Source organism: Periplaneta americana, chromosome 17, assembly GCF_040183065.1.
Source record: "Periplaneta americana isolate PAMFEO1 chromosome 17, P.americana_PAMFEO1_priV1, whole genome shotgun sequence".
In the NCBI taxonomy this organism is placed as follows: domain Eukaryota; kingdom Metazoa; phylum Arthropoda; class Insecta; order Blattodea; family Blattidae; genus Periplaneta; species Periplaneta americana.
The window spans coordinates 8,252,735-8,270,184 of NC_091133.1; the positions used below are offsets into that span (position 1 = coordinate 8,252,735).

The following is a 17,450-nucleotide window of genomic DNA, read 5'->3' on the forward strand; positions in this document are numbered from 1 at the left end:
TGATCACGTAACACCATCCCTCGAAATGTTGTCCTGGCTCCATCTAGAAGATCGTAGGAAAATCCACTGTCTTTCCCTTCTCTTTGACATATTGCATTTCTCCACTCCTGTCTATCTTGCGTCTCGTTTTCAAAATTTATCCACCCATCATAACCTAGACACATGATCACAACACTCCTCAATATTATCCATTCCCTCCCCCGAACATCCTCATACTCATCTTCTTTCACTGTGGCTGTTCCTCGGCTTTGGAATTCCCTACCGAGTAATGTCAGGGACTGTAAGACATCAAATCAATTTAAGAATAGGCAAACGAAATATTTTTCTAACAATTCTTGTTAACAATAATAGCTGTTTCAGGTTTCTCAATGTTTAATGGTTATATATATATCACAGATAAATATCTAAATTATTTCATTATTATTATTATTATTATTATTATTATTATTATTATTATTATTATTATTATTATTATTATAACTATTTCTTACCAATGTTTATTATTGTCACACTAACATTACTTATCCAACTTCCATTATTTACTTTCATGTTGTTTTATGGTCTAGATATTAATGGAATAACTATGTATTCAATTAGAATTAGAGTCTGCCTAGGCGGAAGAGAAGGCCTACTGGCCTTAGCTCTGGCAGATGAAATAAATAAATAATAATAATAATAATAATAATAATAATAATTATTATTATTATTATTATTATTATCATTAATGAAATTTCAGAATATAATATGGCTATGAACAAAATTCCGGACATTAAGCGTCCTGAAAAGAATTCCTTTGCTTTTATTCCAGACGATTGGCAACCCTATAACATAATCCGATACAGTCCTCCAATATGTTTTGTATTGTCTAAAAAATACATCCAACGGTTGAATCATACAGTATTTCATTTTGAAATTTGTCGGACTTCAACTGACTTCCCAGCCAGAGTTGTTGTTGTTCGCACTTGTTCATTGTTAAATTATATCCAGCTATCCACCAAAAGTAAATTCCTGCCTTCTGGATTTGGCCAATAGTAATTAAGGTACCATTCCCGCAGCTGTTGTAATCCCATTTTGCCAGATGTTGATGCAATAACATGTAGATTGCCAGGTCTCTGTACTAATCCATTAAATCCAATCAGTAATGTGACGCATACTATTCCATCCTTTTCTTTTAGGGCAATGAAGAGCTTACCAATCAAGGCCCCTTGTAAACGAATTAAAGGCATTACTGTATAGGAATTTGTCATAGCATTTATATTCATGGCAACAGCTTCAATTTTCTTTCTGCCTTTTACAACCTGAGTTCTTTGGTCAGCATTGCAGACATATTTGTAGTCAAAAGTAGATAACATCTGCTGTTGCCGCTAACATAGTCTGCAGCAGTTTGCATTATGTGCGGCTGTGTTCGTGTTGAACTCTTGTTGTAAACACTGGAACTTTCCGTATTCCTATATTGTAATGTTGTTTGAAGTTCAATAGCCAGGTTTAAGAGGCTTTGAAATCTTCATTTCCTATATAACCAGGCACTTCACATGTCTGCAACAGTTCTTCATGTGCATATGTAAACCTGTTGTATACACTGGTTCGTAACATGAAGCCTGGTCTTCCCATGAACGTCCTTCTTGCTTTTCTTGACAACACAATCATATACCCACTCATTAATAATACGAAATCGGGTACGTATTGTCCTCTTGCCATGGGTTTTGTGCCATATAGTCAAGAATTTTTTTTTCCTCTTTTCTGGAGAAAACGATTCGTCTTTCTTGCGTTTTGGTGGTGATGAAAATGAAGCGTCTGATGTATTTCCATGTGTCGATCTTATAATGTCATCATCACAATCAGAATTCCGTATATGTCTTCCTTCCACTCCCAAACACAATTCTTGGTCCCCTATTTCATGATAAATCCCCTCTACAATATCCAGAGTATGTCTTGTTTTGGATAATAGGTCTTCATCAGATAGGAATCTGTAAACAATAAGGCAATACTTTCAGTGTATTACAACTGTGTGAATTCCTATATTGAAAAGTACCATGTGCCTACTTTTCGTTCTTTCAGTCGATAATTAGGTATGCCTTAATTTTTTGGGGAAATGGTAGCAAAATTGAGAGTGTCTTGATTTTGCAAAAGAAAGCCATTAGAATTCTATGTCAGTCAAACTATCTTGAACATTGTCGACCTCTTTTCAAACAATCACACATATTAACTGTCATAAATTTATATATATATATATATATATATATATATATATATATATATATATATATATATATACACGACCTAGTCCTTTACATTCGACAAAATATAGACAATTACTCCTTAATAGCCAATATACATTAGAAATGATGAAAAAATTAATATTCCATACTGTAGATTACATAAAACTAGTACAAATTTTTCTGTCATGGGGATGAAATTATATAATAAGCTTCCCAGTCTATATTATAAGTTACCAACCAATAGCTTCAAAGGTAGATTTTATAATAGGCTTTTAATTAATCCGTTCTACTCTGTAGATGAGTTTCTTAACATATATTCATACGAAATTGTTTTTTAATAAATAAACTTATTTACATTTAGTTACAAATATTACATTAAGAGTGAAGTATTTTAATTAATTTTAGAGTTTAAAAATGTTTTGTGTTTTCATTCTAATTAAACTTTATTGTTTTCAATTATAAGTGTATTTTCAAATGTATGTTTTCTTGTGACGAAGCCTATCACTGAATGTTTAATGGTTAATAAATTGAATTGAATTATCGTCCAGGTCCGATTATTACACTAATGTTTGTGGAAATTGCAACACCCAGAAAGATACATGTGACTGATGAAATTTATACCACAGATTAGGTACATGACAATACACAAATGATTAGAATTATAGAACTGTACCTGATCTGTGACCGTGAGATTTTAGTATGGTGTGAAGCCACCATGGGCTGCAATCAGAGCCTCCGAGTGTCTTGGCATGCAATAAAAGAGGGCCTGGATATGTTCCTGGGGTATCTCCCTCCACGCACTTTATATGCGAGTCCACAAAGTGTCACGAGTGAGTGCTGGAGGACCATGACGAACAAGTTGCCGACCAACCATATCCCAGACATGTATGGCGAACGTGCAGGCCAGGGAAGCAGTGATAAGGTAAGCTTTCACTACATCGTATCGCACTCGTACGAATCGCACGCAACGGATATTTTAAGTGCAGTGCGTTTACTGTAACGGCTTCACCTCATCGCCTCCCTCTATCAGCTGTTTAAAACATGACGTCGTACGATATTGACATTACTGAAAGCAGAGGAGTTGAGGTTAGGTCTATTAATTACGTGTGTTAGCGAATAAGAATTTGTAATTGCTTCATGCGCCTTAATTGAAGAGGAAGAAACGAAAGAAATATTGGTTACATAATATATTTGCAAGAAATGACTTGATTACTGTAATGGGAACGCCTCAAATTATATAATTCTTCGCAATTTTCTACACGCGAAATAAGTTTTCCGTCTGCCATTTTGGCGCGACACTGAACATGGCACAACATAATAGTAACAGTTGACCAATTAAAATTGATTTATTAAAGAAGGCCATGGTCGCACGCATCGGAAAGTTTGCCAATCCGAGAAACGTGGACGGATTTGCCGATATGCGATGCATCCGATACGATGTAGTGAACGCGGTTACATAACAATCACAGCAAAGATGGTCTTTTTCCGATCTGTGCGATTCGTCCGATACAATGTAGTGAACGCTTACCTATATCCGTCATTCTTCGAGGGAGGCTTACACAATACTCGCCACATCTGGCCGAACATTGTCCTGCTGAAATATGACATGTGGAGTTGCTCGAAGAAGGATCAGTACCTCGGGCTCTAAAACCTTCATAATGTAGCAGTTGCTGTTCAGATTGCCCTGAATACGTAGGAGGCGAGATCGCATATTGTATCCAATGGCGCCCCAAACCATCACACAAGGTGTTTGCCCGGTATGCCGCTCAACAATGCGTTTTATTTATTATTTATTTTTATTTTAGTAGGTTATTTTACGACGCTTTATCAACAATGCAGGCTCTCAGATTGCGTTCACCACGGTAGCGTGTAACACGTATGCGGCCATCTTTGTAGGACAAGTTGAAGTGAGACTCGTCCAAAAACACTATATTTGGCACTCAGCATGCCAGTGATGGCTTTCATGTGCCCATTGCAGTCATCTCAGAGTTGGTGGTTTCTGGACAATGGAAACCGACGCAACGACATGCGAGTCACTAGTCCAGCTCTCAAAAGACGGCGACGAACCGTTGATGCAGACAGATCCACACCCATTGCAGTACTCCAACATCGACTTAACGCTGTGGATGAAGCTGTACGGTCCGTTACGGCCATGAGGACAAGATGGCGGTCATCCCGTGCTGTGGTCACATTATGTGTCCAGTACCCGGTCGTCTCTGCGTACGACCCTTTTCTATCCACTGGTTCCACACACGCATCACCGTCGTAGCAGCATTTCCTGTACGAGCCGAAATGTGACGGTATGACAAACCTGCTCCCAGAGACCAACCATTCTGCCCTGTTCGAATTCACTCACGTGCTGATATTGCGCCCTTCCACGTCAGCGAGGCATACCTGCAGTAGCTTTCACGTTTCCACTTCGTTTGGAAGCTCTGCACTGACTGAGCAAGGCATAACACTGACACAAGCGACGTCACTGTTGGACCTATATGTACGCCATCTCTCTGGAAATGTAATCTATTATTGGTAGTACACTGTTCTACACGTCTCCCGAGTTAGGAGTCGTTTGGGCCATTCTTTCTGGGTGTTAAACTTTTCACAACAGTAGTGTATTTTGAAGGATGGATAGAAAAGAGAAAAATTCTCTCCAGCACCAGGACTCAACGTTTTATCCACTAAGCTACATCGAATTCCAGTTCCGATGCCGGATCGGATCCCCTCAGTTTAAGTTATGTCTCTCAATTTTCTCTTTGGTGGCCTACCCTCATGTACTGTGTCACAGAATATGTGACACAGTGGCACATTGTCCAATACTGTGTACAGAGGTGCACTCATTATGAATGACAAAGGGGCCAAGATGCAACGGGATGAGTGCCATCCTGAATCACTAAGTGATTACTTACGCATATCATATTATTATGATGTACCGAAGTACATATTATGTATCCATACAGGAATTGTGCTTTACTATATGATGAAGGAAATATATGTACTTCAGTACATCATAATGGTAGTGTATTTACTTATCGAGAATGTCATCCACGATCGATTTCTTCTGTGACATGATGATAGTTGCCTTTTGCCTAAAATGTGTTGTCTTCAACTTCTCTACAATGTAATTAGCAATGTTTGCTTTATTTAAAACCATTTCCTTTGATTTCATACTTCATTCGTCGTAACCTACACAAACACAGAATAGACACCTGTCACTTCACCAGTCCACACCTGCACTGTCACTGCTTTGACCAGGAGTTCCGTTAGCATCCTATGTTTACATTATCAACTACTAACAACCTCTACTTTCGATGGTCAATGTTGCAGTTCACAAACGCACAGGCGAACTGGTGAGTTCTGCTTGTGAGTTGATATAATTACATGTATGTCACTGATGTTACATTTAATATTCAGGGTGATTCATTATTACGTGTAAGTACTTTGTGTGTGTAATGTAGAGATGAAACTAAGACTAAAACGTTCTATACAACTTTTTCTCAAAACCTTTAATTCCAGAGTTAACGCCATTTTACGTGGAACTTGCGCTCCCAAACAAAGAAAGGGTAACACAACAAAGGTAAGCTAATTATCACTTTCGTACAATGCATTTGTACTTCAGTACAAAAACAACCAAAGTCACTAAACCCAAATCCTCGGCAGCCTACTTATGCACGTTTTGTGAACTAAAACCAAACACAGTAAAGAATTTAAAGCAAATTCTTCTAGACTTATACATTTGCACAATTTTTAGTGTAATGCATGTTAAAAGTGCTATCCCTCAACTTGAAGACATACCTGTGCTCGCCGCCTTAGTGATCTCTGAACGTTACACAGCCCGTTCAACTCATCACGAACAATTCCACACGCATGTTCAATTCGCTGTTGTAGTACTTGTACGTTAGGTGCAGCAGAGGTATACACTAACGACTTCAGGCGGCCCCGAAGGTAGAAGTCCAGAGGGTTCATGTCCGGTGATCTGGCTGGCCAAGGAGTTGGCCCTGCGCGGCCTATCCATTGTTCTGGATACGCAGCATTGAGATACGTTGCGGCAGTAATGCGCAGGAGCACCATCGTGCATAAACCATACGTTCATTCGCGTTGCAAGAGGGATATCATGTAGCAGACCATGCAATTCGCGCTTCAAGAATGCGCGGTAGATTTCCCCATTCAACCGCGGAGGTAGAACTCGAGGTCCAAGTAACTGATTCCCCACAATACCACACCAAATGGTCCACACCTGTGGAGTAACGGTCAGCGCGTCTGGCCGCGAAACCAGGTGGCCCGGGTTCGATTCCCGGTCGGGGCAAGTTACTTGGTTGAGGTTTTTTCCGGGGTTTTCCCTCAACCCAAGATGAGCAAATGCTGGGTAACTTTCGGTGCTGGACCCCGGACTCATTTCACCGGCATTATTACCTTCAGATCATTCAGATGCTAAATAACCTAGATGTTGATACAGTGTCGTAAAATAAGCTACTAAAACAAAAAAACAAAACACACCAAATATGTGTGAGAACAGTAATGCCTATGCAGTTACTCCGATATAGGTGCCATCTACTGGAACTCTGGAATTAAAGGTTTTGAGAAAAAGTTGTATAGAACGTTTTAGTCTTAGTTTCACCTCTACAATACACACACACACACAGAGTATTTATACGTAATAATGAATCACTCTGTAGTTAGGCCTAAGCAAAACTAAAACCTTCAATGTTTTCGTATTGTCGCGTAACCCAGTATTGAGTTATGTTTAAATGTGGCTCATTGTTTTTGTGAATGCTTATTGTGATGTTTATTGACTAATGGAATGTTTATATGACAGGTTTGCAGACACCCATGACATCACCGTATCATCTGAATACGAAGGTATTGCACATGAAGAGAGCATGACTATTTGTCAGGCTACCAAGCATTCAGTTTCATCAGCAACGAATTTACGTACTGACACTGATGAGAAGCGATTCAGTTGCGATATTTGTGGAAAGTGCTTCTCTGAGCCTTGTAATCTAAAATCCCATAAAATCCAGCATATAGATGGGAAACCATTCAAATGTAGTTTCTGTGGAAACTGTTTTCCACGGTCGAGTGCCCTTAGAAGGCATGAACGCCTCCATACAAATGAGAAATCATTCAAATGTAATGTTTGTGCGAAGTATTTCCCTCAGCCGTATGACCTAAAATTACATAAACTACAGCATACTAATGAAAAACGATTCAAATGCGAAATATGTGGAATATGTTTTATGTGGGCTCGAAACCTTAAACGGCATGGGCGCATGCATACTGATGTGAAACCATTTACATGCGATGTTTGTGGAAAGTGTTTTAAGGACTCGTGCGACCTTAAACGCCATGGACGTCTGCATACTGGTTTGAAACCATATATATGCGATGTTTGTGGAAAGTGTTTTGCGCAGTCGGGTGGTCTAAAAACGCATGGGCGCGTGCATAGTGGTGAGAAACCATTCACATGCGATGTTTGTGGAAAGTGTTTTAAGCAGTCGCATAGTCTAAAAAGGCATTGTCAGCTAAAACAGCACTAGTAGTAACGTACTACTGTTATGACATCGTGATGCGATGCAAGGTTGGGCATATTTGTTAGCAATTCAAAATTAATGAATTATTCTTAGATTATCTGGTCTGTGAATTCATTATCATTCTGATAATTATAAACTTGTAATTATGGTACTTCAACACTACTCTTTTCAAATTGGTGTGTCAATTTTAAGGAATTTTCTGAAAAGCTCAAGATATGAGTCCTATAGTTTCAAACTCTGACTTGCTCATTTTTTCAGTTTTTTTCAGATATTTAAGATAAACTGTTTCACCATAGTTTCTGTCGAATCTTGATAAATAATTGTAATGTTTTGAAAGATGTAATATTAAAAACAAATATTCCGAAGTGAAAATGAGGCTAATATCAATAATATAGACTGACTTACTTACTGGCTTTTAAGGAACCCGGAGGTTCATTGCCGCCCTCACATAAGCCCGCCATTGGTCCCTATCCTGAGCAAGATTAATCCAGTCTCTATCATATCCCAACTCCCTCAAATCCATTTTAATATTATCTTCCCATCTACGTCTCGGCCTCCCTAAAGGTCTTTTTCCCTCCGGCCTCCCAACTAACACTCTATATGCATTTCTGGATTCACCCATACGTGCTACATGCCCAGCCCATCTCAAACGTCTGGATTTAATGTTCCTAATTATGTCAGGTGAAGAATACAATGCGTGCAGTTCTGTGTTTTGTAACTTTCTCCATTCTCCTATAACTTCATCCCTCTTAGCCCCAAATATTTTCCTGAGAACCTTATTCTCAAACACCCTTAACCTATGTTCCTCTCTCAACGTGAGAGTCCAAGTTTCACAACCATAAAGAACAACTGGTAATATAATTGTTTTATAAATTCTAACTTTCAGATTTTTTGACAGCAGACTGGATGATAAAAGCTTCTCAACCGAATAATAACAGGCATTTCTTCTTTAGTCTACACGAATCCTCAACAATAATATAGACAAGAGATAGAAATTAAATATGGAGAAGGCAACTTTTGGAATGGACTACTGGATAACGCAACATTTGGAGAAAACAGATCAGGATAACACAAGTTTGGGAACTGATGTCAGAACTTAGAGATTAGAACTAGTATTCACAAGGAGAAGAGTATAATAAAAATGCAATGATTTGGGGTTGGCCGAGCCTTTTGTGTGTAGGCCAGACTTTTGTGAATTAAGCTACTGAAAAACTCAGTACGAGAATTTCATCCACAGGAAATCTGTCTGAAAAGATCATTCTTATACAGTACATGATATCCCCAATATCATAAGGCCAATCTCAATATCTTTCTGACGGAATTTCATTGGGATGTTTTCGTTTTCTCTATAGTATGAAAGACTGTCAACCCTCATCCACTCCTTAGTTTACAATATTGGCAGCACTATTTATTTAATGACCCTTTAGTAGAAATATTTGAATCACATTATAAGATCACCATATTCGACTTCACTTCCACATTCGCACAAATCATCGTCATTACTGAAAGAAACAATATGCTCGTTAATTCACACTAGTAAGCTGAGACTAAAATAATAAGTCTGGTAGATCTTCCCAAAACTCCAAAAATTTTTTCAGCAGATTTTCAAAATCAGCTAGCTAATTTTGCTTCTGTAATACGGTTTCTAAATGCTGGAGGGTTGATTTCCTGTACTGAACACTCGTTTTTTTTACAATGCTCCTGTAACCGCATGAATCACCATGAAAAAATTGCTCCCCCTGATAACTTCTTTCTAAAATTAAATCCCTCCTCTTTTAAGCAGAATAAATAGCTGTAATAGGAGCATATAATCTGTAGATAAGGCATGCTCTGGAATAAACAAGACAGGTGATCGACTCCATTTATGAGGATAAGACAGCTTTTGAAATGGGCCTGGAGAAGGTAAGTTTTGGAACAATCCTGTTGAGGATAAGGCAGCTTGTGGAAAAAGAAATGAAATAAATTTTTCATCACATTTTTAAATAGGTTCAGATTTTTTTGGGACATAAACGACATTAAAATAGCTAGATTTTATAATATGGAATGCACTCGCATTGCTAACTCATTTTCTGATTTTTGAGGAGAATGTAGGCTCTCGAACTATATATATATGCTCAAACATACTATTGCTAATGTGGTAAGGGAAGAAATTTTAAATGAAATAAAATCATTCTAATTCAGGGGCTTAAATATATATTACTACATCAGGATATTAAGAGTCAAATCGACAGCAAGACATTAAGGAGACAACTCAGCCACTGCTGGGCTGATTGGCTACATTATTGGAACATTGCTGGGTGTAGTAGATTGAATCGATTTACATATGAAATGAAGGTGATTTTGACAGTTGACATTAACTGCATCAGTAGGTTTCTTCATCCTGTATTCTGAAAAGCATCAGTAACCTGTTGAGCCTTGTAACTGTGTTAGGTTTAGTATGAACTTGTACATAACTTATACCCTTTGCGGACTACAGATTTTCATTTGTATAAAGTTTTTGTTATGAATAATTGTTAATTTTATGCACAGTGTATGAACAAAATGTGTTTGTCATCTGTGCCACGAGAAAAGATTGAGAATGTATACGTATAGTATGTGGGAAGAGATTTTGACAGCGGAATTACCTAAACGGCCAAGATGGCATATTGTTGAGAAAGTGTTTCTTCATATCGTGCACAGTCAGGCAACATCATTACAGGACGAACCATAGTGTATGGACGCATGTTTTTTTTTTTATTTTACTTATTTAACGACGCTGTATCAACTACGAGGTTATCTAGCGTCGATGCGATTGGTGATAGCGAGATGATATTTGGGGAGATGAGGCCGAAGATTCACCGTAGATTACTTGACATTTGCCTTATGGTTGGGGAAAACCTCGGAAAAAACCCAGTCGGGAATCGAACCCGCGCCCGAACGCAACTCCGGATCGGCAGGTAAGCGCCTTAGCGACTGAGAGGATGCGTGCTCTTTGAGTATATTATACATTGTAAAGTCAACTTAAGAATACATAAAGAATTATTTTACCACAATGATACGATTAACATAATGTTGCACCAACTTAACCTATACCAAAGTCAACTGGAGAATTGAAGTGTACATAAGCAACTCGAGTAAGTCAATGTTTATTTTCTTGGGTCAAAAAATGGTCCGTAGATTTGACTCTAATGTGGAAACATGTAGTATCTACGTATCGCTTGTTTTCTAAATCTCATATCGATGTCGAAACTGCAGTGACATTCTTTATGTTGATTTCCAGGGGCGTAGCTTGCTATAATTCTCTAAGGCTTAGCCTACTCAAAATATTTTACGAAAATTGAAAACTTATTAATTTTACTATTTTCTTCTGTATTTGTTCATAACTCAATGAAGTTTCTACGCAAAACTGTTCTCTTGAGCCTTGACCACCGCTGGTCGTAGCAGACAGCATAGCGTTGTTATCTGAATCTGTTCTGCCTTCCTTCCAGTAGGAACAGTAGGCTGTCCGATGTTGAAAAATTGCTCGCGCTCACTCGTTCCGAAGTTCGACGAACGTTTACACCCGAAGGCTCTAAGCGTTTGTAGCCTTAAGGTGCGTACACACTTATCTCGAACGAATGATGACGCGAAACTTCGTTCGCTGTTTGGAGCAATGTACAAATCATCAGCAAATGGTCAGAAAATATTCGCGTTCGTTGCATGTCCGCAATAATGGCAGACGAAGATATAATTATAGCAAGTGCAGCCGTTGTTATAGGCAGTTTAACAAAAAGAAAAGCCGATGGTGGCAGACGCCACTCTACGAAAGTCGCAATCAATATAGAGGCACTAACTTGCTTCATGATTTATGTCGAATGTAATCGAGACAGTTTCACAACGCCTGTCGCATTTCAGAAACAGACTTCGAAATATTATTGTGCAAAATAGGGCCAAAAATGTCCAAGAAAGAGACAAGCTGGCGAGAAGCAATACCTATTCAGGAAAGGCTAGCATTAACACTTCGATATCTCGCTACTGGAGATTCGTATACAAGTTTAATGTATTTATTCAAAGTGTCGAAACAGCTGATTACCAGGATTGTTCCAGAAGTATGTGCAGCTATAATTGAGGAACTGGAAGATTTTATTAAGGTACTACTGCAAGACAGGGGAAAGTTTCAATATACGGATACCTCACTGACAATAATTATTATCTTAAAATACTAAAAAGAGAGATTTGTCTGTGTTTGTCGAATGCGCATCATGCTTACAAAAAGTCACTTTTCAGTGCCAATAATTTAGTTTGTGTGCACAAGGTTGGAACTTTGTAGTAAGAGGGAAAGGAAGGTATCCGTGGTCTGAAATTTAACCCAAGACAGTATAAGTAATAATAATAAAAATGTTGCTTATGCAATCGTGTATTTTATTTAATAATTTCACATTACTTTTCAAATTTGTGTTTACACAACTGCTGATTGTATGATAATGATGTTGGGAGAGAACTAATGCATCTAAATTGTAGAGGTTCCTTTAAACTGAGAGAGTTGTTTAAAGCAATTGAAGAGCACAAGGAAAAACGAGAGAAGTCCAAAATTAAAGATTTTCTGTTTTAGATTGGAACGGTTGGCTTCTACTCTAGTTACTTTGTATAGCAGATAAAAGGTAGGCCTATTAAGTAAACCATACTCCGATAATAAAGTATTGCCCTGCCGTAGAAAGCTATGATAGGGTCGACTATCTCTTTGGTAAGGTGGTACAAAAAAAAACACTTCAAGTAAATAATCAACTCACTCTGTTTACATTTGTTAACAACACTGTGAAAAGAAAATGGATATGAACCAAGGTCTCCCATAAGAGTACAACCACTTATAATTCCACACCACTCCAACTAACTTCGTTTATTATTGCAGTTCACTGAACTGGCATTCGTCAATACATGTACTAGTAATGCCATCTGTGTTTCCTAGTTGAAATCATGAGTAGCTAATTCGACAAGTCCTCGCTTGTCTGACATAATAGAAAACCCTATTACAAAACCCAATATAACTAATGTAGCACTGCTTGAGGAATGCCAACTTATTATCTCATATTTCATAGGGAATCAAACTCCTACTATTAATTATTACAACATAACCAACTCAATCGTATAATAAAAACCTGTTACGATCCTTGCCGGACCGATCTCGCGTCCAACACAACAATGGCCTCTCTGTGCCACACTCAAACTTCCATCCTCACATAGCACACCACTCCGTAGACTGACTACGCTTTTAGCCGTAATAAATCACAATCCCCGTTCGACTCCCGGCTACTATGCCATCACATCACAGTTAGTCGTTGGGTCCACAACACACAACTCCCTCACAGCTCTCCACCACTGTCGTCCAACCTTATTCCACGAAGGTCTTCCCGTAACTCCACTCAAATCGAAATACTCCCCCAAAACAGTATAATAATGCTCCCCCAAAACGGACGCCAAAAGCAAAATGGCCAATGAGAAACCAATCTCCAGTCACGTGATCACAAAGTTCGCTCCTTATACGTGAGGAAATAATAGAGTAAAAATGGAAGAAAAGAAACAAGCTATCTAAAGAAGAAAGAAAGACTAAAAAATGGAGAAGAAGTAAAGCCATCTATGAAAAGGTGAGATAAACTAATACTAAAAAGAAAATAATGAGAATAGAAAAGAAAGAAACGATAAGGAAAGAAATGAACCAAGTGTGCCGAAACAAAACGGCACAAGAAGTCATGCAATAGCTCAGGTAGTGTATGTTCTTTTATTTTTTTAGGTTATTTTACGACGCTTTATCAACGTCTTAGGTTATTTTGCGTCTGAATGAGATGGTGATAATGCCGGTGAAATGAGTCTGGGTCCAACACCGTAAGTTACCCAGCATTTGCTCATATTGGTTTGAGGGAAAACCCCGGAATAAACCTCAACCAGGTAACTTGCCCCGACCAGGAATCGAACCTGGTTTCGCGGCTAGACGTGCTAACCCTTACTCCACAGGTGTGGACTCAGGTAGTGTAGATTTTTATAGTTTAACTACACAGAATAACAACCTCATTAGTCCAAAGAAATTAGAAGAATTATAACCCAAAGAAAACAGACTGTAGGCCTAATGAGTCTTGAAAGTTCTAACTTGCTTTCCTGTAAAAATAGTAAAACGTGACGTATCAGGTTTTTTCTCCTGTACTCTTCAATTGAATAAGCCAAACAGGGAAACATGAAAGTAAGAACAAAGGAAAGATCCATATTAATTACACAAATCAACACATCTGTTATTTTTCAAAGAAAAACATACATTACAAAACATTACAATATTAAAACCATGTTGTAAATTAATTGTTATTTGGACAATAATTTTGTAATCAAACCATTACTATGCCTGAGTAGCAACTCTGAGTATAGAGATGTCATTTCTGTGACGTGTTCCTGACCACATCTTCAAAAGCATTTTATTGTTATTTAGCAATTAAAAAAGTAAAACGAAATATATTTTAACCGGATAAAATTGTAGCATGCCCCTGCCATTTATTATTTTAATGCAAAATATAATCATTAGGGAGCGGATTTTTATGTGCTACAAAATTTAAATATATTTGTTTTTATGTGCCAAAAAGTACAAAAATATTTGCTAAAAATTAAAAAAAAATATATTTTTTTTTAAATATGACAAAAATACCTTACTTAGCTTGAAAAAAAATGTTACTAGGTACTCACAAACCACACTTGAGTATCAGTTGCTAGTAGTTGTTCGACAATTGCAGCGAACAACAAAGGTAATTTCAAAATTATCCATCACAAAAATGCATGCCCATTATCTCTGAATGACTTACACTGTGAAAACGATCTTTCCACATCACAGGACGTCAGACGTGCATATTTAAAGAGAGAAATGTCACAAACACCTACACCGTCAATTTCACCTACAGGCACACCCTCCAATACTTGAGCAACTTTACACATTTTTTATATCCACTGTTTTGCCGTGAATGCACACGTGAAGCAGCGGCAATGTGCTTGTTTCCAGACAAATGTTGGGTTACCTGAGAGCTCTGATCTGCACTTACTGATTTACCACATGTTTGGCAAAATAACACTTTTCCATCAGTAGTAAAAATGGTTTTAAATTCATCTACATATTGCTGTAGACGCGATCTTAAACTCGATTTGATTTTACGCATCTTAAGAGGCTAATATACACACGTCTTAACGTAAAAAATTGTTTCTGGCTACTGACTGACAATGTCGGAGAAAAGCTTCCTATAGTGACGCCACATGTCTACACTACGCAGCTTATGCGTATGGTCAGATAACGGGGAATCACAACAAGATGTATTTCCTCACTTCATAGGCATGAACGAGAGGCGAGAGATTTGTTTAAATTAAATAATATTTATACCCGAGCTCTTATCTGTTGTGTTTCACAAACAAAGTGCGGAATGAAATCATCTTCGACAACAATAAACATTCCTAATTATGTGTTGCAAAATCTCTCCTTCTTGTCCATGTTAATTTATTCTCATATAATAACATTGATATGCTACCTAGCAGTTCTCAGAAATTGAGGTGATATTATTACAAAAATAGATCATGGATACACCACACAGCCCATAGAAACATGAAGCAACCAAGTATTCTTAAAAAGATAACGTATTTCTGAGTGATATAATTGATTTGGTTTTAAAATATTTAAAAGTTCCTGTAAAAAAATTATTTAAGTAAGAAACTCCAAGATTTATGTGTTTATAATAGATTTCCTGAAAATATGTATTTACATAAATTTTTTGTGAAAATATGTGTTTTTATGTGAAATAAAATTCGGGTTTTAAACTTGAAACTTGACATTTGGAATTTTTAACTTTGTTAATTGTGTTTTATCACACGCAAGAAAAATATTTAATTATATAGAAATCCGCTCCTTAATAATCATTCAATTGTATCTTTAATACTCCAAATATTATTTAAATCAGTCCGTAATAGATAATGTCAGTTCTGTGACACTTACTACAAGCGATAAAACTATCCACTGGATGGTAGTACAAGTCCTGAACAGCTCTTCAGTTGTTTGGTATGGACCACATTGTGGCAGTTTGCAGTGACAGGATGATTTGTAGTTTTTACATTAGAGAAAGGAAAACATATGTAACTGTTTTCCTGAGAGTAGGCCTACCTTTATTGCCAGTCAGTTCTGGGATGTCTAAAATATGTAAAGTGTGTCTTGTAAATTTATGTTAACAGTCAGATATGATGGTGTGCATAATTAGCATAATCTTAAACCCAGTAATCAACATGAGATTAGAGGAATTATAAATTGAGAATGGTTTTCGTTAGTTCTCAGACGTCCCACATAATTACATGGTGTCACAGAAATGATCATGTGTCTCACAAGAGACATTTCTATCATAGAAATTACCTGTTTGTAATAAGCCTACATTACAATGACACTTTCCACACTTCTAGGTATCTAAACAATGAATTCTGTCAAAAAGGAAAGGTTAATTGCTAAAGTTAAAAAAAAAAAACATAAGGAGGAAGCTATGGTAAAATATTCATTAAAGAAGGAAGAACAAAGGAATGTAAGAAAGTTAAAGGAAATGATGTAAAGTGAAGAAAATACCCAAGATACATTACAAATATCTAATGAAGGATAGTGGAAAGTACAAGTAAAATTGCAATGCAAAACAACAAGAAACATCAAAAGAAAGAGATATACTAAGGCTCCGGCTGTAACATTATAAAAATTGCAGATAGGAAAACCAGAGAGAACTGAAAGCCTATAGAGATTTGAAAAATTCACAAGAAGAATTGGAAAAAACTGAAATGTAGAAAATAAAAGTACAAGAGGTTTTTCAGGCTAAAACAAGGATGAAAAAAAAAATGTTCATAAAACGACAAAAATCGGAAGTACTCGTAGTTTTTTATTTTTTGGGTTATTTTACGACGCTGTATCAACATCTAGGTTATTTAGCGTCTGAATGATATGAAGGTGATAACGCCGGTGAAATGAGTCCGGGGTCCAGCACCGAAAGTTACCCAGCATTTGCTCGTAATAGGTTGAGGGAAAACCCCGGAAAAAACCTCAACCAGGTAACTTGCCCCGACCAGGATTCGAACCCGGGCCACCTGGTACTCGTAGTTGACAAGGTAATATAAATTAATCTACACAATCGAGGAGACACTACATACTTCCAATGGACAACTCATACAGAGGAATGAACAGTGAAAGGTTATACTACAGATATTCCATTTTGAATCTTGCGTACACCACTTTTAACACTTGAATATAATTAATTGATGAACTAGTGGACTTACTCGTGTTAAATATGAAATATTTGTCCGGCTTACAGCTGTTTCAGTGCTTCACGCAACATCATCAGAGCCTACTAGATCGCGGCGTCATCTCGAACTTCTCTGCCTGTCAGGAGGGTGTGTTTTCTTGTTGGAAGGTGTTGAAGTGTGGTGTCAAATAGTGTGTGTGTACTGAAATTGATCTGTGTGTTGAGTATTTGATTGGGGTGTGTTTTAGTGTGTTTGTATATTTCATATTGTTCCAGTGTGTTGAGTTTTTGGTTCTTGGGTTGTGTGTGTAGGATTTCCATGTCCGTATTTATGTTATTGTATGTATGGTTAGTATTGGTTATGTGATCGGCGTATGTAGATATATTGTGTCCTCTGGTTATAGCTTTCTACATAGGACAGACAGGCAGATCATTCCAAACACGCCACAAAGAACACATTAAAG

At 37.4% G+C, this 17,450-nt stretch overlaps 1 protein-coding gene across 10 annotated transcripts in view; it reads left to right on the plus strand.

Moving 5' to 3' along the window:
- The window catches only part of LOC138692641 (oocyte zinc finger protein XlCOF6.1-like), a 111,233-nt gene that overhangs the window by 86,480 nt on the left and 7,303 nt on the right, over window positions 1-17,450 (plus strand). For 5 of the 10 annotated variants that reach the window (XM_069815716.1, XM_069815718.1, XM_069815720.1 and 2 more), the window contains one exon: window positions 7,030-8,157. The exons of 1 other annotated variant lie outside the window; for it this stretch is intronic. In XM_069815716.1, the coding sequence (XP_069671817.1) occupies window positions 7,030-7,750 (721 nt within the window). In that variant the 3' untranslated portion in view covers window positions 7,751-8,157. Of the gene's footprint in view, window positions 1-5,413; window positions 5,564-7,029; window positions 8,158-8,630; window positions 10,346-17,450 lie in introns of those variants that run through there. 4 more of the 10 variants (XR_011330093.1, XM_069815725.1, XM_069815723.1 and 1 more) reach the window with 4 other exon arrangements.